Source organism: Acipenser ruthenus, chromosome 12 (genome assembly GCF_902713425.1).
Source record: "Acipenser ruthenus chromosome 12, fAciRut3.2 maternal haplotype, whole genome shotgun sequence".
NCBI lineage: Eukaryota > Metazoa > Chordata > Actinopteri > Acipenseriformes > Acipenseridae > Acipenser > Acipenser ruthenus.
Window position 1 is genome coordinate 374,957 of NC_081200.1, and position 19,059 is coordinate 394,015.

The window sequence follows — 19,059 nt, forward strand, 5'->3', positions numbered from 1 at the left end:
TTATTCAGGACCACGGACAGCGCTTCAAAACTCTGCCTGTAATCTCCCTATGATATCTGTCACCCTTCTACTGAGAGAGGAGAGAGATAGAGAGGGGGGAGAGAGAGGAGAGGGAGAGAGAGAGGAGAGAGGAGAAAGAGGGAGAGAGAGCGAGAGAGGGAGAGGGATAGAGAGGGAAAGAGAGGGAGAGAGTAAGAGAGGAGAGGAGAGAGAAGAAAGAGAGAGGGAGAGAGAGGGGGGAGAGAGTGAGCGAGAGAGGGAGAAAGAGGAGAGAGGGAGAGAGAGCGAGAGAGAGGAGAGGGATAGAGAGGGAGAGAGAGGAGCGGGAGAGAGAGCGAGAGAGTGAGGGAGAGGAGAGAGGAGAAAGAGAGAGAGGGAGAGAGAGGGGAGAGGGATAGAGATGGAGAGTGAGCGAGAGGAGAGGAATAGAGAGGGGGAGAGAGAGGAGAGGGAGAGAGAGCAGCCAAAACAAAAGGCGTTCCAAACGTAACGACATTGTTAGTCAAATAGCACAATAATATGTCTGTGTGCTCTCCATACACGCTGCGTCTGGTTTTTGTATTATTATTCTTTAACTCTCCAGGGTGAGTCTAAAACTAAAGTTATAATCGAGTGATTAGTGTGTGTCACTGTATACATGTCATCCCTAAGAAAGGTAACATAATGCCGCTCAGCGCATTGATTATACCCTGACGTGGTTGACACAATACCGAAGAGATGAGGCAGGGATATGTAAGGAGCGACATGAGCACACAGCACATGCGAGTATATCAGATCGCTAATGATTTCCTACACTGCTGCTTGGGTGGCCTTGGATTCTATTCTTGACTTCACTTAAAGAGTAAGTAGCGGGGTTCTGAAAAATACAGCGTTACTCATCCCCACGTGATTTTCATTTTCATTTCCAGTGTCAACATCCTGACAGCTTTTACAATTATAACTTTAAAGTCTGTTTCAAAGCTCTTTTCAAAATGGCTCTTTTAACACTGACGCAGATAACGGTGAAGCTCATTTTTGTATTATTATTATTATTTGTTTAATTAGCAGACGCCTTTAATCCAAGGCGACTTACAGAGACCAGGGTGAGTGAACTATGCATCAGCTGCAGAGTCACTTACAACTACATCTCACCCGAAAGACACAAGGAGGTTAAGTGACACACAATGAGTCAGTGGCTGAGGTGGGATTTGAACCGGGGACCTCCTGGTTACAGTCCCTTTTTTTAACCACTGGACCACACAGCCTCCGTGAAGTGACCTGGAGAAGCGGGTCCACCTAGTTCTAATTTCGGTACAGTGAAGTGACCTGCAGAAGTGGGTCCACCTAGTTCTAATTTCGGTACAGTGAAGTGACCTGCAGAAGTGGGTCCACCTAGTTCTAATTTCGGTACAGTGAAGTGACCTGCAGAAGTGGGTCCACGTAGTTCTGTTGACCCTCCAGACCACACACCTAGCTGCAGTGGCTTGAATTTAGCATGCTTTGACCTTCGTGACAGTTTCTCATATTGATCTAGTCCCCATTGCGCTCCCATCTGGAATACAGTCGATGCCCGATGACCTCTGGAATTATAATAACTGAGACACGGCCTGCTTATAGAAGCATTATATAATATTCTAATATCTCTTATACCAGTATAATAAAATATAAAAAACAGAAGTGAGGACAGGGACAAGCGTACATTTAAATGTCATCAATCAGAAAGCTATTGCGGGAGTATCCATCTTCAAATCCTCAATAAACAGAACGAAGAACATACAGTATGGTGACGTGTGGGAACATATTGATAATCCATTCATAACATCTGTCCCTGCAGCAAGAGGAAAGAGGGACGCACACACACAGACACACACTGATACAGAGACACACGCACTGACAGAGACTGACACAGCCACACTGATACAGACACACAAACACAGTGATAGACACACACTGACACAAACACTTATACATACAGACACACACACACTGACACAGACACTGATAGACAGACACGCACGCACACTGACGCACACACACTATATATATATATAGATGACAAGCGTTTTGGTCTTTCCTAGTTTAAAGAGGTCAATAATGTAATTCTTACACTCAGTATTACCATGACATGTACTCTTTTAAACATGCTTAGGCGATGTAACTTCTTCATAAACTAATAAAAAGATCTGTTGTTTAATATGTTTTTAACTAATGTTTTACACTGAAAACAGCCTGGTTGCCAGATGGACCCAGTCACTTTATACTGCATGACTTTGACAGGCACCTTGCAGAGCACTCAGCCAGTTTGATGAACTGGAATGTGGCATATATTTATTAGGGTGTCCTACTGGACGACACGGCAAGCATTAGGTCACTCTCTTGACCTGGATGTGCACCTTCAACTATAAACAACCAACAGCTGACCTCACGGTGGTCATTTTCCACTGGACACGTATCTGAGGTTAGGATAGTCAACGGGAGCTCTCTCTGCTATTCTGAGAGAGTCACGGGTCAACCTGTGAGACAGAGCTCCTTAATTGAGAGTTTCAGAGACTGTACGACAAGTAATCAAAGAGCCCGGTTTATTATGACAAAACCCCCTGTTAATGTTGCATTACTTCAGGGCTGCATGCGGGCGCATGTAACTTAACACTGACTTCACAAAGCTCCTTACAAGGCTTTCTTTACAGTGCAGTAAGGGAAACACTGTTGTAATGTTATCACAACATTAGAATTCAATCACATGAAACAAAACAAAACAAACTAAACTAAACGGACACTGTAGTGAGAACAATACAACCCTGCATATGCAGTAACACCTCCAATTAAAACAAAGCCATAACAACTAGGAGTCGTCGTTTATTTTGTAGCAGCATTTCCAGTTCTCCTTTTGGGAACAAAAGCTGCAGAGCTGCTGTGTTGTCTTCCATGGCTCTCCTGTTTTGGCGTGCTCCGCCAGGCCTGCTAGCCAGCTGACTGGATCGGTCTGTCGTCCCCCCCTTCGTTTTTATTGCTCCTTTGGGTCCTTGTTGTTTTGTGCGTGTTGTATTGTGATCAGCCCAATAACTGACTGCCAGACATTCCTTACTTACACTATGACTATCAGAATAATGATGGCTGGAACATCATTAGAATGCCATTGAAAGTCCTGATTAGTGACTTTATTGTTCTCTGCAAATTGCCCTTTATTTAGTAAAAAAATAAAAGAACAGGTCAAGCAAACGAGCAGGTCAGTGAAAGCTTGTCTGCTTCCCATCGCCTGCACTGTAGCAGAGGAGTGTAGTGGGAATCTGTCCTGCAGTGCTGAATAATACCAGCTGCTGGTGAGGCAGTCCTGAGTGTTGATTACGATTCTCTAGCGCGCTCGCTGGAATGGGATTCAGATATTAGCTGGGTGTCTACAGTAATTTGCAGTCACTCGCTGAGATCTTAACATGTCATGTTTAAAAGAGGTTTCTCAGAATTCTGCATACGCTCCACTTCCAAGAACAGCACTACTGTCAATTAATTTTGAATAACAATAAAAAAAAAACTCAGCAACGAGTCAGAATGTATCTTTGAGATGCTGGCGTGCAGCTGAAACTATCGAGACAGTGCTGTCACCACGTCCTCTCCACTAACGGCCTCAACTGGTAAACAATATGGTAACGATCATGTGAGACAGATCCATGCAGGGCTCAGCCAGGCTTGCTCTGCCGCTCAATAAACCACATGGTTTGGAAGCTATCCCCCAGTGCCACCTTGTGGACAGCTGACAAGATTCCTGGAATCTAACCCACAGACTGCAAACATTAATGCTTCCAATGCACAGCAATGGAGTGTTACTCTGAAGGGTAACCACAATGCAGCACACTCGCATTCAAGATACCTTTTATTTTACAGCAGAGTTTGAAAAAAAAAACAATTAAGAACTATAGAAATCATTTAAATAGACTAGATACCACTCCCTGTGTTTGAATTATTCGTAAAGACATGAAGTGAAACCCCTGAACACAGTGACATCTGGTGAGAAAATGTTTATTGCGCAGTATGGCGCTGGGCTGGAGCTGAGACTTCAGGATGAACTGTTACAATGTCACTGCTGCTCTCCTCTGTGCACACAGCATGTCACTGTGGGGCTGTCCAAACTGCAGAGCTGAGACTGCAGGATGAACTGTTACAATGTCACTGCTGCTCTCCTTCCTGCACATAGCATGTCACTGTGGGGCTGCAGAGCTGCGCGGTCCTGTGGGCTTGCAGCTCCACCAAGTCAAAAGGCACTTTCAGTTGTTTTATTATTACTGCTCTTTGCCATTGAAAAGCATGTCAGCTACTTTAACCCTACTCTGAACTACATGCTGTGACAGACAAGCTTCAGTTAAAGCTATTGGAATGACCCCATCTTCAGAGCTGTGAGCAGAGTTCTGATCTCACAGCCCAGAGCAGGGGCTCCGCCACAGCGTGCTGAACCCCTAAGCCAGGGTATGAAGATGCAGCTTCATACAGCATCCAACCCCATTGCCAGTGACCTTAGCCACACAACTCACACTTCACATTGATAAAAAAGGCTCTTCATGAATAATATTCATTAATAAAAAACAGTGTGTGTGCATAGACCAGGGTCAGGCCTGGTAGAGGGTCACTACCCTGGACACAGCGCTCCGGCAGATGGGGCAGTTTGGGGAGGGCAGTGCCTGGTAGCATCTGAAGCAGCAGCAGACATGTCCGCAGTTGAGGAGCACGCAGTCGCGGGGCCGGGACATGCAGATCACACAGGTGTTCTCCGTGATCTCTCCATCCCTCTCCTCTTCCTCCTCTCCTGCTGACTGCCTGACCCCCAGCCCTTCCAGACTCATCCTCTCAAACTCCCTGCGCCTCTCCTCTCTCTCTCGCTTCTCCCGCAGCCTCTTGTAGTGCCTCCATGCCACCACCAGCAGAAGCGCGGCCCCAGCCAGCCCGCACAGCGCTGCCAGAACCCGCCAGACCCCGGCGTGGCCCTCCTGCTCCCCCAGCAGGCTCTCGAAGTCTGAGGGGCTCAGGAAGTACTCGGAGCCATCGCTGGGCGGCCGCAGCTTGACCACACCGTCTGTGTCCAGGATGAGCTCTCCCACGCCAGTCAGCATGGCCCCCACCTTCACCATCTCCTCAGTCTCCAGCACACCCTTGTGCTTCTCCCCACTCAGGTAGTTCCCGATGATCTCGCTAAAGCCGTGCATCGCCTGGTGAAACTTCTCATGCACGACCTCCAGGTGCAGGCTGGATGCCTCCAGGGGGCTGAGGACCCGGACCGATCTACCAGCATGGGCCGTCACCAGGTCAAAGGGCACCGTGTACACCCGCTGGTGCAGGGTCTTCTCACTGTCCATCCTGTGGGGGTGGAGGGGAGAGAGTGAGGTCAACACCGTTGTTGAATTAGATAGATGTACACTGTGTTTCTGTGTGGGAGATTAGATAGAAAATGAGAGCTGCTTAAAACAAGACCTCTGCACAAACAGATGTGTCTCTACTTAAAACTTTTTATTTTAGAAACAAAACTGTTTCTGCTATCAAGTAGAAACAGTTTAGGTACTTTAAAGTAGACACCACCATTTACTAACGGTCTTATGTAAAGCACCCTGGCTGCTTCTCTTCATCCAATCAGGGAATAAGAGCTGGGTGAAGCTGAGGGGACCCCCTCCCTCCCCCCGTCTCCTACCAGCTGAGGGGACCCCCTCCCTTCCCGTCTCCTACCAGCTGCGGGCGATGTTGTTCCACACGAGCTTGTGTTCCTTCAGAATGAGTTTCTGGATGACTCCGAAGCAGTTCTCCTGGTACTGGCTCCTGAGCGGCTCCCCGAGCGGTTGCACTGCCCCTGGGAACAAGAGCACACCTGAGTGAGTCACCTGTCTGAGCCCTGAGCCCTGAGCCCTGCACCCTACCTGCACCCCTGCCTGGCTCTGTAGACAGTCCACAGTGCAGACAGAGCACCAAACTATATCAAGAACGAGGCTAGCATTTACCTTCAATAATAACGTACCGCAGACACTTCCCTGGCGTGGCGTTCAGGATGGCAGACAGCTGCTCGTCAAACCTTGGGGCGTCCTGGAAAACAAACCGAAAACAGAACGTAAACGACCGCGTGGTTACTGGAACCATGGGTGACAGTGGCCAGTGATCCTTTTGACTGAAACTCCTGGGCAAAACCAATCCCCCCCTTTCATATTCAGTAACACAAGTCAGTTTGGTATCTACGGTGAGTGTTTCATTCTAAAAGCAGCACAACAATTCTGTGTTTTAATGGTCAAAGAATTTAGTGTCTCAATCATAGGCCTCTAACTTTGTTAAACAGTAGGGGGAGACTGAAGGACTAACTGCTGAGCAAAGAGAAGCAAATGTTTATTTGTTTTATTTGTTTTTTTTTAAATTAAGAAGCTCTAAGAAACCAAACAAACCTTGCTGTTGTGAAGTTACGCTTTCAGAAATTACAGACCTACAAAACTGGGCAGATGTTTCATTATAAAATGTACAGTATGTATTATTATTATTATTATTATTATTATTATTATTATTATTATTATTATTATTTATTTCTTAGCAGACGCCCTTATCCAGGGTGACTTACAATCGTAAGCAAATACATTTCAAGGATCACAGTACAAGTAATAATACAATTAAGAGCAAGATAAATACAATGACTTTGGTTTTTAATAAAAAAAAAAAAAAAAAAAACATTTCTGAAGTAAAAATAGGATTCTGTTATTTTGCAATATCACGGCTTCAGATTATTACCAGCGCTTAACAGCAGTAACCTTTTATTTAGAGCTGCTGTTGAACTTGAACCCGTTCATGGCCCCCCAGCAACACAAACCCAGTAAAAATACATAAATCACCGTCTGAATAGAATTTAATTAATAGAGAATAAAACAAACCAAACTAACAATTTCCTAGCCTATATTTAATTACTCATTTTTTTGTAGTATCCAAACTGCCCAGTGTCTAACGCTAGCTGTTGTAAAGAGTGCTGAGGGGACTGTGGTGGGTCAAACCAATGTTCGTGTAGGGGCAGTTTAATTTATTTATTTTAAAACCATAACAAAATATAGAATCACAGCGTGGTCACACTGAGCAAAAAAAGTCGAGTGGCAAAATATATTGCCTCCCCTGTGCTCTGTGGGTTAGGTGCCAATGGACTCAATCAAGTTACAGTTCAACAGGAGAAAAAGTCATCAAGTACGACTCACAGGAATGGACCTGGGAGAGGCCATGTTGACAGAATTCCATCTAGAGATGGAGCACTTTCCCCCAAAACCAGCCCACATCCACAGAAAATCTAAGAAAGCACCCAGAGTCCCCTTCTTTAAGTTCTGTGTGGCTGCTTGTAAAGACCAGGATGGAAGTATTCCCCCTGCACTGTGCCCGCTAGCCCCTGCACAGTGCCCGCTAGCCCCTGCACTGTGCCCGCTAGCCCCTGCACTGTGCCCGCTAGCCCCTGCACTATGCCCGCTAGCCCCTGCACTGTGCTCGCTAGCCCCTGCACAGTGCTCGCTAGCCCCTGCACTGTGCTCGCTAGCCCCTGCACTGTGCCCGCTAGCCCCTGCACTGTGCCCGCTAGCCCCTGCACTGTGCCCGCTAGCCCCTGCACTGTGCTCGCTAGCCCCTGCACTGTGCTCGCTAGCCCCTGCACTGTGCTCGCTAGCCCCTGGCGTCTCCACAGTGCTTCGTTACCTTTAGCTTGCCCACAGTTTTGTTTTTCCTCTTGTAAATGTAGAAAAAGAGTCCTGATAACGCGACGCTGGAGCCTAGACAGGTGAGCTCCAACAAGCTAATGGGGATGCTGTCCATCTTCCAAAATCTGCAGCTTAATATGTTATCACTGCTGAAAAGAAAGAAAGAAAAAAACAGGAATTAAATTGAATTAGAACACACAGGGCTGGCTGCACAGAGTCAGACTGACACGACTACTGCACTAGATAATGTTACCTCAGACTAGCGCTAATCTGGGTCTGGAAACATCACTAATGTTATAGACTAGCGCTAATCCGGGTCTGGAAACATCACTAATGTTACCTTATAAGGTATCACTTCAGAAACACTAAAGCAGTGTTTGTCTTTTTAAATTCAGCACTATGAAGTGTTTTATAGTTATGGATGGCATACCCAAGGTACTAACTTAGCAAATATGCTAAGATGATTTCTGCACCACCAAGGGGAAATGTACCTTCACTTGTGTGATGCAATCGGTCACTCATCTCAAAGAAGAGAAGCTCTGCGGTGTTCTGATTTTGAATAGCTTTGTTCTCTGTGTGTACGGTAACCTCACACAGACAGACAGCAGCAAGGCGCGTGCAGGTCACCGCTGTGAGTGATACACTCTCTCACACAAGGTCACAATGAGTCAGTGTCTGATCTGGGATTTCAAGCAGAGATCTTGTCACCTATAGGCTTTACTGCCTGCTTAGACCAAACAAAGCATGGTACAGTGTCAGTAGAACGCACACACGTCCCAAAGCATGGTACAGTGTCAGTAGAACGCACACACGTCCCAAAGCATGGTACAGTGTCAGTAGAACACACACACGTCCCAAAGCATGGTACAGTGTCAGTAGAACGCACACACGTCCCAAAGCATGGTACAGTGTCAGTAGAACGCACACACGTCCCAAAGCACGGTACAGTGTCAGTAGAACGCACACACGTCCCAAAGCATGGTACAGTGTCAGTAGAGCACACACACGTCCCAAAGCATGGTACAGTGTCAGTAGAACGCACACACGTCCCAAAGCACGGTACAGTGTCAGTAGAACGCACACCCCTCCCTGCTTGGGGTTTAGCCTCAGTTAAATGCCCTCAGTATAAAAGCGGACTGCGACAGGGCTGCTCTTCGTACACAGGTCGTTTCAAATAATATGACTGCCTATTTAAATTTTGGACTTTGTTTTCTTTTAATCAATGAATTGTTGCAGTAAGGGGCACAGCATTGGTTAAACAGGGAAGACATTAAGACTCCCATTGTATAGCAGTCTGATCCATTCCAGGTTTTATGTGGAGCCTAAATCAGCCACAGTGTATAGGTTGCGTGCCGAGGCATATAAACTACCAACAAATAAAGAGTATGGCTGAAAGCGCACAGCAATGGGAGTCTCGTTATTCCGGAAGTAGGATACAGATCCTAGCTCATTAAAAGGACAAACACATTGAAATCCAGAATCCTCTTGTTTTGCAAAGATCGAAAGCGTTGCCTGAACATGTTGAAGTTTGTAAAGTACTAGCAATGACACATCTGTTATAGCCAAAGATATAACATTGCCTGCCTCTGCTGATTGTGTACGCACAGCGCTGACTGTGTTTCTGATATTCATTATTATTAGTTTCCTACGATTATAATAAATGCATGCCTAGCAGTCTATGTTTTTCTTCCGCTTCATTTAAATACACGGAAAATCCCTACAGAACAACCTCTTTCACTGCTCCCTGGGCTGTGTCATGCCAGCTCCCGGCACTTTCTCTTTCCCTTTCCCTGTTTATTTTGCACTGCGTCGGGGTTTCTTTTGTTTTACTGGGTTAAACAATCCTTTATATTAATTAAACACCAAAACTACAGGTGTGGTGGAATTGATCAAAAAAGTCAGCCTGTACCTTTCCCGACAGCTTCCTCCGAACCAGTCATTAGATCCTTCCTAGTGGTGAGGGCTCTGGACTCCTGCCCGGAGGGTCGTGGGTTCAATCCCAGGTGGGGGACACAGTTGCTGTACACTTGAGCAAGGTACTTTACCTAGATTGCTCCAGTTAAAACCCAACTGTATAAATGGGTAATTGTATGTAAAAATAATGTGATATCTTGTAACAATTGTAAGTCGCCCTGGATAAGGGCGTCGGCTAAGAAATAAATAATAATGATATTGCAATCTGGGAGTCGTAGTTCATTCAGTCCAGACAACAAGCCCCAGACGTCATTGCCTCCCTCCTATGCAGTGCTCGACGGGAACTGTAGTCCTACTGCGGGCACGCAGGAAAAAAGTGCTTACCGCGGTCAAACTTTTGTCAGTTTAAGAGAACATTATGCAGACAGTGTCACTAGTTTAACGATGGATATTCGGCATTTCTTTAAGAATCCACCTGAAGAAAAAAGATGCACAATCGAGGAAGGACAGAGGATTGTCTGAAGTGACAGAGGAAAGAACATATTTTTTTTCACAATTCTGCTGGTGTAATGTGACTTTAACTGATGAACAACAAAGTGGGTCATCTAAAATGTTGTGGGTGATCTACAGTTTGACTTGTTGGTGGTGATTTGTGCAGTAGTCAGTCACAACACTACAGCGTACTGTTTTCTGATGCTACAGAAGTCAAGTTTTGGCATTGGTACCACATTCTGATGATGTACCACTTTCTGGCCCTGCACCGGCTCTCCCTGGTTACTTTACAGCTAATCAGTTCAGGGAGTACTCAAAACAGACTCTAGCAGTGTGTCACGTGCACCAAGACATTCATCACCAGATCCATGTGATTGGATTGGAAAAGGACTTCAGTTACAGATCAGATATAGAACCTGCCCCCTGACAGTAAAGCCATTGTTTTATATTTGTATGTGCTGTAACTCTGCACATATTAGCAAGCTTGCCAGACACTGTGTCTGTCTGAAGTTGCTCCATTCCTCTGCAGTTCTTTCCATTGCAAGCCTGTGCTGAACCCTGTTCCAGGGCTGCTTCAGAGAGACTGCGGGGATGCTCTGAACCCTGTTCCAGGGCTGCTTCAGAGAGACTGCGGGGATGCTCTGAACCCTGTTCCAGGGCTGCTTCAGAGAGACTGCGGGGATGCTCTGAACCCTGTTCCAGGGCTGCTTCAGAGAGACTGCGGGGATGCTCTGAACCCTGTTCCAGGGCTGCTTCAGAGAGACTGCGGGGATGCTCTGAACCCTGTTCCAGGGCTGCTTCAGAGAGACTGCGGGGATGCTCTGAACCCTGTTCCAGGGCTGCTTCAGAGAGACTGCGGGGATGCTCTGAACCCTGTTCCAGGACTGCTTCAGAGAGACTGCGGGGATGCTCTGAACCCTGTTCCAGGGCTGCTTCAGAGAGACTGCGGGGATGCTCTGAACCCTGTTCCAGGGCTGCTTCAGAGAGACTGCGGGGATGCTCTGAACCCTGTTCCAGGACTGCTTCAGAGAGACTGCGGGGATGCTCTGAACCCTCTTCCAGGGCTGCTTCAGAGAGACTGCGGGGATGCTCTGAACCCTGTTCCAGGGCTGCTTCAGAGAGACTGCGGGGATGCTCTGAACCCTGTTCCAGGGCTGCTTCAGAGAGACTGCGGGGATGCTCTGAACCCTGTTCCAGGACTGCTTCAGAGAGACTGCGGGGATGCTCTGAACCCTGTTCCAGGACTGCTTCAGAGAGACTGCGGGGATGCTCTGAACCCTGTTCCAGGGCTGCTTCAGAGAGACTGCGGGGATGCTCTGAACCCTGTTCCAGGGCTGCTTCAGAGAGACTGCGGGGATGCTCTGAACCCTGTTCCAGGACTGCTTCAGAGAGACTGCGGGGATGCTCTGAACCCTGTTCCAGGACTGCTTCAGAGAGACTGCGGGGATGCTCTGAACCCTGTTCCAGGGCTGCTTCAGAGAGACTGCGGGGATGCTCTGAACCCTGTTCCAGGGCTGCTTCAGAGAGACTGCGGGGATGCTCTGAACCCTGTTCCAGGACTGCTTCAGAGAGACTGCGGGGATGCTCTGAACCCTGTTCCAGGACTGCTTCAGAGAGACTGCGGGGATGCTCTGAACCCTGTTCCAGGGCTGCTTCAGAGAGACTGCGGGGATGCTCTGAACCCTGTTCCAGGACTGCTTCAGAGAGACTGCGGGGATGCTCTGAACCCTGTTCCAGGGCTGCTTCAGAGAGACTGCGGGGATGCTCTGAACCCTGTTCCAGGGCTGCTTCAGAGAGACTGCGGGGATGCTCTGAACCCTGTTCCAGGGCTGCTTCAGAGAGACTGCGGGGATGCTCTGAACCCTGTTCCAGGGCTGCTTCAGTCAGCTTAGAGACTGCTTTACTCATGATGTGGTGTTCATGACATCCCAACCCTTATAAAAGTTCACCACAGTCAGTTTGCAATTTCATCTTTCTTTTCATGGTTGTTTTTTTCAATGGCTTCAGTACCGTGCTTTCACTGTGCTTTATTACACGGTGCTATGCTTTTACTTTGGGAAACGTTCAAACAAACCTCTTGCATTGTATATTTTTATTTTTTTGGTTTTTCAATAACCTCGTACAACAGCTGAATGCAAAGGGATTTAATCAACCCTCAGGTCAAATACAGTGTGTTTCTCCAACAATCAAAAAAACAAATGAACAAAAAAAGCCAGCAATCAAAAACAAATTCACATACAATCATAACAATTTCATTACATTAAACAAGGCTTAAGAATAACAAGATAACAACATACAAGCAGTCAGCTGGGCAGAGGTTTGAGAAACAGTGTGACACTGCAGAGGACCTGGAGTGGTTTGAGAAACATTGTGACAGTGCAGAGGACCTGGAGTGGTTTGAGAAACATTCTGACAGTGCAGAGGACCTGGAGCGGTTTGAGAAACAGTGTGACACTGCAGAGGACCTGGAGGGGTTTGAGAAACATTCTGACAGTGCAGAGGACCTGGAGGGGTTTGAGAAACAGTGTGACACTGCAGAGGACCTGGAGCGGTTTGAGAAAGAGTGACACTGCAGTGGACCTGTAGCGGTTTGAGAAAGAGTGTGACAGTGCAGAGGACCTGAAACAGTGTGACAGTGCAGAGGACCTGGAGCGCTTTGGACACTCCAGGACCTGAAACAGTGTGACACTGCAGAGGACCTGGAGCGGTTTGGACACTCCAGGACCTGCTCAGACCCTCCTGTTATCCGCAGTCTCGTCATCGTCTGGTCTTTCCTTCACAATAATGGCACTCTGTGGCTTCTTGCAGTTCTTGTTATTAATCCATAATGAATTACAAACTGATCTGGTTTACAATCGTGTCATTTAGCATTGGATCCACCCTTTATGTATCAGATATGTAAATGGAGATATTCACTGCATGTGGGAGAGTTGTTGACACTGGCTGTGTGTCTTCATAGACGCAATGCAGTGCTGAAGTGGACCTTGTCTTCCCTATCCAATGTAGCGGAACAGAACTGTGACGTCATTTAAGTACAAGTATAAATCTAGCAGGGTAAGGGCCAATCAGTTCACTCTGTACTTCAATGATGTCACAATGTGTACTTCCACAAATCACATTTAACTAAAAGGGTGAGCGCCGGAGTTTATGATCGGAACACTGTGAGAGAAGTGATGTGGCTAATCTGAAAGCAATGTCATACAAATGCACAAGACCAGGGACCGCTGACTGGGCAGTAAGCAGTTATTATATAGTATGTACCAGTGTACCCCCCGTTCTAGCCAGTGGGAGTCACTGTGGTGCCATGTCAAATTAAAGCGGAATTTTTTTTTTTTTTCACTGGCAGCATTTTAAAGAGACGTTCGTGTAAAACAGGGGCACCCAGCTTTCCTGAGGTCCGAATCAAAACGTATTCGACACTTAAAGGAAAACTCCTTTACAAATACGGTTATTATAGCCGTTTCCAGAACGTTGTGGATCAGCGTTGAGACCGCGCTGGCGTTTTCACCAGAGCACAGAGTTCTCATAAACTATGCTGATGCATTCCCAACTGGAAATGTGAACGTTTCAAATGGACCCTTAGTCGTAATTTAGCCATTTGATTGTTGGTGATCGACCTGGCTGAAAGAATCTGAATATTAGCTCTTTTGTTTCAATGGGGTGCTAGCACTATTTTGGTCTTCCTATAGTTTAACTTTTATTTGACAGAACTATAACTTTGTGCAGTAAATTGAGTGAACGGATTAATGCTGTGTGTAAATGACCATTCTTACTCGTTACTCAGCAGGGTGACAAACATTTTGAATATTTCTGTAGCCATTGTCTCAGTGTGCTCCCTGTGTGCTTCCTGTCTGCTTCCTGTCTGCTTCCTGTGTGTTTCCTGTGTGCTCCCTGTGTGCTCCCTGTGTGTTCTCTGTGTGCTCCCTGTGTGCTCCCTATGTGTTTCCTGTGTGTTTCCTGTGTGCTCCCTGTGTGTTCTCTGTGTGTTTCCTGTGTGTTCCCTGTGTGCACCCTGTGTGCTCCCTGTGTGTTCTCTGTGTGTTTCCTGTGTGTTCCCTGTGTGCACCCTGTGTGCTCCCTGTGTGTTCTCTGTGTGTTTCCTGTGTGTTCCCTGTGTGCACCCTGTGTGCTCCCTGTGTGTTCTCTGTGTGTTTCCTGTGTGCTCCCTGTGTGCTGGTTGAACAGACACAAAGCAGAGTGACACAGAAACACCAGACAATGCCTTCCAGAGTCGCACACCAACGCATGGTCCACTCTCACTAGACGGGGTCAAGACTTTGCCAGTCTTTTTTTTTTCTTTTTTCAGCTTTAATATCTTTACCAACAAACCAGTATGTATCCTTTGCAGAACACAGCTGTTATTATAAATATTTGATCAAAACAAGAACAACTTATATTTAACAGACAAGAACAAAGAATGTTCAGGGAATGGTGATGCGCTGTCATAATAAAGGACATAAATATAAAGACAGCCTGTATTGTAGCTCTCTTTCTCGCTCAGGTTTTTCTCTTGAATTCCAGCATTATTTTGTCTTTTCCACAGTAAAGTCCAGTGCTCTCTACCACACCTCGCAGCGCTGGCCCGAGTTCATCGGAGAGCCCGTGGGACACTTGAAATGTTCCGCAAAGTCTTTGGAGTTGGAGAGCGTGCCGATGACCCGGAACTTGGGGGGGCTGTGGGGGTCAGTCATCAGCCCCTCGTGGGCACTCTCGGGGGTCCGAACCGAGCACCAGACCTGGCGAGAATTAAACAGAGAAACAGGATGGGGATCCAGCAAAGGGGTACGGGCACCGTACCCTGGTACAGGGTCATAAACCAATAGCAATATTAGCATCACGTGTTATTAATATATAGGAACATATTATCAGCCTTTTCAATCCCCCTGTTTATTAGCACTGTAACCCTAAGAAATCCATGCTGCTGATGATGTGGAGTACCTAGAACAAGGTCAGCTCTTCTTTGTAAATTGTACACGATGCAGTTTGCATGCTTTATGAATGGCTTCTCTGCTGCTGGTGTTTTTGTTTGTGAGGTGACTCTTTGCTGCTCCGTCTGCCTCACCTGTGCAAATCCCACGAAGAAGAGCTGGTGGTTGTTGAGCCCCACGGCCGGGAGCAGCTTCTCCTCACCATTCCTCTGGAGCCACGACCGGTATGCCTGCGAGGGTCAGAAAGGATATTGGGAATTAAAGCAGTGACTGAGATACACACACTCGCACAGCAGAGGAGTGTGCTGGAAGTGCAAATCACCAGTCAACAGCTGCCCGTATCTTCACGTGCACTGCAAACGCATGACTTGTATATTATTGAAGCTAATATATTTGTATACAGAACAAGGTATCACTGTAGCTGTAGTACGTAGGTATGGCACAATGTATTATTTTGAACATTTGAACAACCATCATGTTATAAAGCAGTCCTTGTTTACAAAGACTGTAGCGTTGAGATGAAGTCTCCTCTGAGAAGAGAAGCTCAGAGGGTGTATTGAACCGTGAGCCTCTCCCTGCCTGGTGCACCTACGTGATAGGCAGCTTTGAGACCCCCGTTGTCAGCGATGTTCTCCCCCAGGGTTTGCTTGCCATTGATGTGCTCTGCGTTGATTGTGTACTGGGTGTACTGCTCCTCCATGCACTCTGTGCGGTTCTTAAAGGCCTCCAGCGAGGAATTCTGCCACCAGGGGCGAAGGTTCCCGTCCTTATCATATTCCCGTCCTGCCAGGAAGAAGGAAGCACAGCTGAGTGAGATGAGAATACGAAACGGCTGCAAAGCTTTTCAGTGCATTTATTCCTGTGTGACGCACAATGTGCCGACCAACGCTCATGACAGAGTTACAGTGGCAAGGAGCTCCCTTAGGGACACCGTGCTCTCTCTATCCGGACGCTATACAACACATCCCAGCGTCTTGTGTTGAAGTGTTCAGTGGAATCACATCCACACTGAAAGTGACAGACCTTGGTCATCGAAGGCGTGTGTTAACTCGTGACCCATCACCACTCCGATTCCACCAAAGTTCAGAGCCCTAGAAAGAAAACATGTCAAAAAGTAAAGTTTTCTGAAACAAAACTTCTTTCTTGCTCAAATTCCAAGGTGTGAAATGTCAATGCAATATGAAAGCCCTTGTCTGTTTAGACAAGTGTGTGTTTAAGACCATTGGTAGCAAAGGGTCTTCTGTATTTAGTGACTAATGTGCTGTGCAGATTTTCTATGATAAAACTTCCCCTGCCTGGTGTTATTTGCACTGGATTCTGCTCTATATTTAGTTTAGTTTAGAGGATCCGTTTTGATGCTTTCAGGTCCTGTATTGAATAAGCAGGGCTTGAGCTGAAACGCCAGACTGCTTGCATCTGCAGCTCTATGGCAGAACAGAGTTGGGCTTACTTGGGGTGGTCCCTGGCATAAAAGGGGGCCTGCAGGATGCCCGCTGGGAAGACGATCCCGTTCTTCGTCGGCATGTAATAAGCATTGACTGTAGGGGGCGTCATACTCCACCTGGACAGCAGAGAGAGAGAGAGAGAGAGAGAGAGAGAGGGAGCATGGACAACCTCATTCACCAGCGACGTTCCATTCTGCTCTATCAATTTACCAGGCAGAACAATGTGTAAGGTACTCCATACAGGACAATGTGTAAGGTACTCCACACACAGGACAATGTGTAAGGTACTCCACACACAGGACAATGTGTAAGGTACTCCACACAGGACAATGTGTAAGGTACTCCACACACAGGACAATGTGTAAGGTACTCCACACACAGGACAATGTGTAAGGTACTCCACACACAGGACAATGTGTAAGGTACTCCACACAGGACAATGTGTAAGGTACTCCACACACAGGACAATGTGTAAGGTACTCCACACAGGACAATGTGTAAGGTACTCCACACACAGGACAATGTGTAAGGTACTCCACACAAAGGACAATGTGTAAGGTACTCCACACACAGGACAATGTATAAGGTACTCCACACACTCCGCTCGGAGAGCCCTACAGGTTTCACAATAGTCCACAGCATCATGCTAGAGCTGAGAGACTGAGGCTGCTTCCACGCTGGAATGACCTGGGAGCCCAGAGCTTCCACATTCCTGCTGCTTTGACATGAAATGAGATTTTAAGTGCAGTATCCCACAGTACAACACCACAGGGAAAGCACAGAGACATGACTTTAATAAAGGAAAGGTCATTGTACTTCTCAGGTAAACTCACTGGTCCTTGTTGGGTGCTTTCCGGAGCTGGTCTGCCATCACTTTGGCTGAGAAGTTGTAGAAGTTCAACATGTTCTGGAAGAAGGAGTCTTCAGAAACGTCATACTGAGGAAAGAGAACAATACCGTCCATCACCCATCATCAACACAACAGAATCCAGTGCAGCATCCTTTATCAGTCATTGAAATGATCTAACATCAGTGCCCTCAGATTAGTATGAAGTGTCCTTTATCAGTCATTGAAATGATCTAACATCTGTGCCCTCAGATTAGTACTCACTCCATCATAAATATCGTCCAGATCTTTGTTATCCAGAATGAAATCAGGAAACCCGATCATGTCGTAGATGGCATCCGCCTGAAACAGGAAAGGTTTTTAATCATTTCCAGCACTTCTTTTTCGACAGTAGATTCTGTCGTCACACCTAAAGCACAGAGAAACACCAGCGCACTGCATGCCACCTGTGTCGTAGTTGTATACAATAAATAAATGCATGCATGGATTACAAGCATCCCTTACTTTTTCTTTAGCTGCTTGTCGGGTCTGGCTATCCATCCAGCTGAGCTCATCTAGTCCCTCCTTGAAAGCAGATCTGATTTCATTGATCATTCCCTCCGCCTGCGGGATAAAGAGGAAAGATAACACTGCAGTGAGACAGCCTAGGGTAGGCAGTACAGCACGACAGCAGACTGAAACACTGAAATCCATTTACTCCCACACCACGCGTGGCCCATTTATAATTCAGAGCTTTCAATACAGCTCAGTCCTTTAACTGTGAGGTGCACCAGCACTGTGGTACTGTTGATCTAAACTTTTAACTGCAGAGCCCATTCATTCCACAAGGTGGCAGTCACGCACATATAATTTCACAAACTCACAGCTCTCCTGTTTTCCTCATTGTTGAGTCAAGTGCCAACTCAGAACAATTTAGACCAAAAGCACGCTGTTAACATGGTGTTTCTATTTCAGGGAAAGTGTGGATATTGGAGTTGAGGTTTTGGCTGGATTAGAAATTAGTGAGGTTTGCTACAAGTTGGATTTTGGTAAAGGTTTGAACATTAAGCAAACAGCTGAAAAGTGTGTCTTTGGACCTGAAATAGGAAGTTACATGAATGGGAGTGGAGTGCTGATGAGACTGGTTTTATTATTGAGGGGTTGTTGTGTGTACTAAGGGTACAGGTAAGGGGATAGGGGAAGGCTGGGCACTCACAATCTCTTTGCTGTGCTTGTCGAATGTAGCCTTAACGAACAGCGCCCCCAAAGCAAAGCCCAGCGTGTCGTCCGTGTTTCCGATGCACGTCTGCCAGCGAGGCGTGCAGGACTGAAGGGAGAGAGGAGGAGCAATGAGAGGGAGAGAAAGAGAAAGACAGGAAGGGAGAATAGAGGGACATCTTTACACCTGCAGTATTACAGACTGGGTACTTAGAGGAGCAGAGATTCATTCTGTGGGTTTGATATGACTGAAGTGCAGGCTGCAGCTGCTCAGTGTGTTCGCTCAGTGATTGACAGCTCGCTAGCCTTTGCTAAAAGCCGTGTTCTGTTGCCATGGCAGCCACTGAAATTTCAATCAAGGCTGCTAGTTCAAGGCGCTCACAGAAAGGTACAGGCTGTTCCCGGGCTGTCAGACTGTCAGACTGTAAGCATAGACATCATCCCCTGTGCTCCCTCCACTTAATGAGAACATTTCACAGTACCTCTGCCTCACTGCGCTCCTCTCAGCTCTGCTTTTAAACACAAGCGTCTGCATTAACAGCAATGTAACTATTAACACACACACACACACACAC

The 19,059-nt window shown here is 46.8% G+C and overlaps 2 protein-coding genes across 9 annotated transcripts in view; both read right to left on the bottom strand.

The window, feature by feature from the left end:
* Positions 1–2,130: 2,130 nt before the first annotated feature.
* LOC117417178 (mitochondrial ubiquitin ligase activator of nfkb 1-A) lies at positions 2,131–9,849 on the bottom strand. Of its 4 annotated transcripts, none has more exons than XM_034924730.2 (5): positions 9,571–9,849; positions 7,660–7,810; positions 5,955–6,036; positions 5,686–5,806; positions 2,131–5,322 (listed from the first exon to the last, which is right to left on the bottom strand). In XM_034924730.2, the coding sequence occupies exons 2-5, from the start codon at positions 7,774–7,776 to the stop codon at positions 4,578–4,580; spliced, it is 1,065 nt and encodes a 354-aa protein (XP_034780621.2). In that variant the 5' UTR covers positions 7,777–7,810; positions 9,571–9,849; the 3' UTR covers positions 2,131–4,577. The 4 variants fall into 4 exon arrangements, with proteins under 4 accessions (XP_034780621.2, XP_034780620.2, XP_033885047.3 ...); XM_034924729.2 differs by having other exon boundaries at positions 7,660–7,807; positions 9,571–9,848; XM_034029156.3 differs by lacking the exon at positions 9,571–9,849 and adding an exon at positions 8,153–8,352 and having other exon boundaries at positions 7,660–7,807.
* A 2,295-nt stretch (positions 9,850–12,144) lies between these two features.
* The window catches only part of LOC117417172 (endothelin-converting enzyme 2-like), a 40,408-nt gene continuing 33,493 nt past the window's right edge, over positions 12,145–19,059 (bottom strand). For 3 of the 5 annotated variants that reach the window (XM_059034248.1, XM_059034249.1, XM_059034247.1), the window contains 9 exons: positions 18,483–18,593; positions 17,792–17,890; positions 17,552–17,629; positions 17,274–17,377; positions 16,446–16,556; positions 16,019–16,086; positions 15,588–15,778; positions 15,130–15,225; positions 12,145–14,803 (listed from right to left, as the gene is read on the bottom strand). In XM_059034248.1, the coding sequence (XP_058890231.1) occupies positions 14,627–14,803; positions 15,130–15,225; positions 15,588–15,778; positions 16,019–16,086; positions 16,446–16,556; positions 17,274–17,377; positions 17,552–17,629; positions 17,792–17,890; positions 18,483–18,593 (1,035 nt within the window). In that variant the 3' untranslated portion in view covers positions 12,145–14,626. The remainder of the gene's footprint in view (positions 14,804–15,129; positions 15,226–15,587; positions 15,779–16,018; positions 16,087–16,445; positions 16,557–17,273; positions 17,378–17,551; positions 17,630–17,791; positions 17,891–18,482; positions 18,594–19,059) is intronic. The other 2 variants (XR_009330657.1, XR_009330656.1) reach the window with 2 other exon arrangements.

Excerpts from the sequence above, each read along its gene's own strand:
- LOC117417178 (XM_034924730.2), bottom strand. The coding sequence starts at position 7,776 with ATGGACAGCATCCCCATTAGCTTGTTGGAGCTCACCTGTCTAGGCTCC. Across the intron at positions 6,037-7,659 it reads AAACTGTGGGCAAGCTAAAG|GACGCCCCAAGGTTTGACGA; the intron begins GTAACGAAGCAC and ends TTTGTTTTCCAG. Across the intron at positions 5,807-5,954 it reads GCGGTACGTTATTATTGAAG|GGGCAGTGCAACCGCTCGGG; the intron begins GTAAATGCTAGC and ends TCTTGTTCCCAG.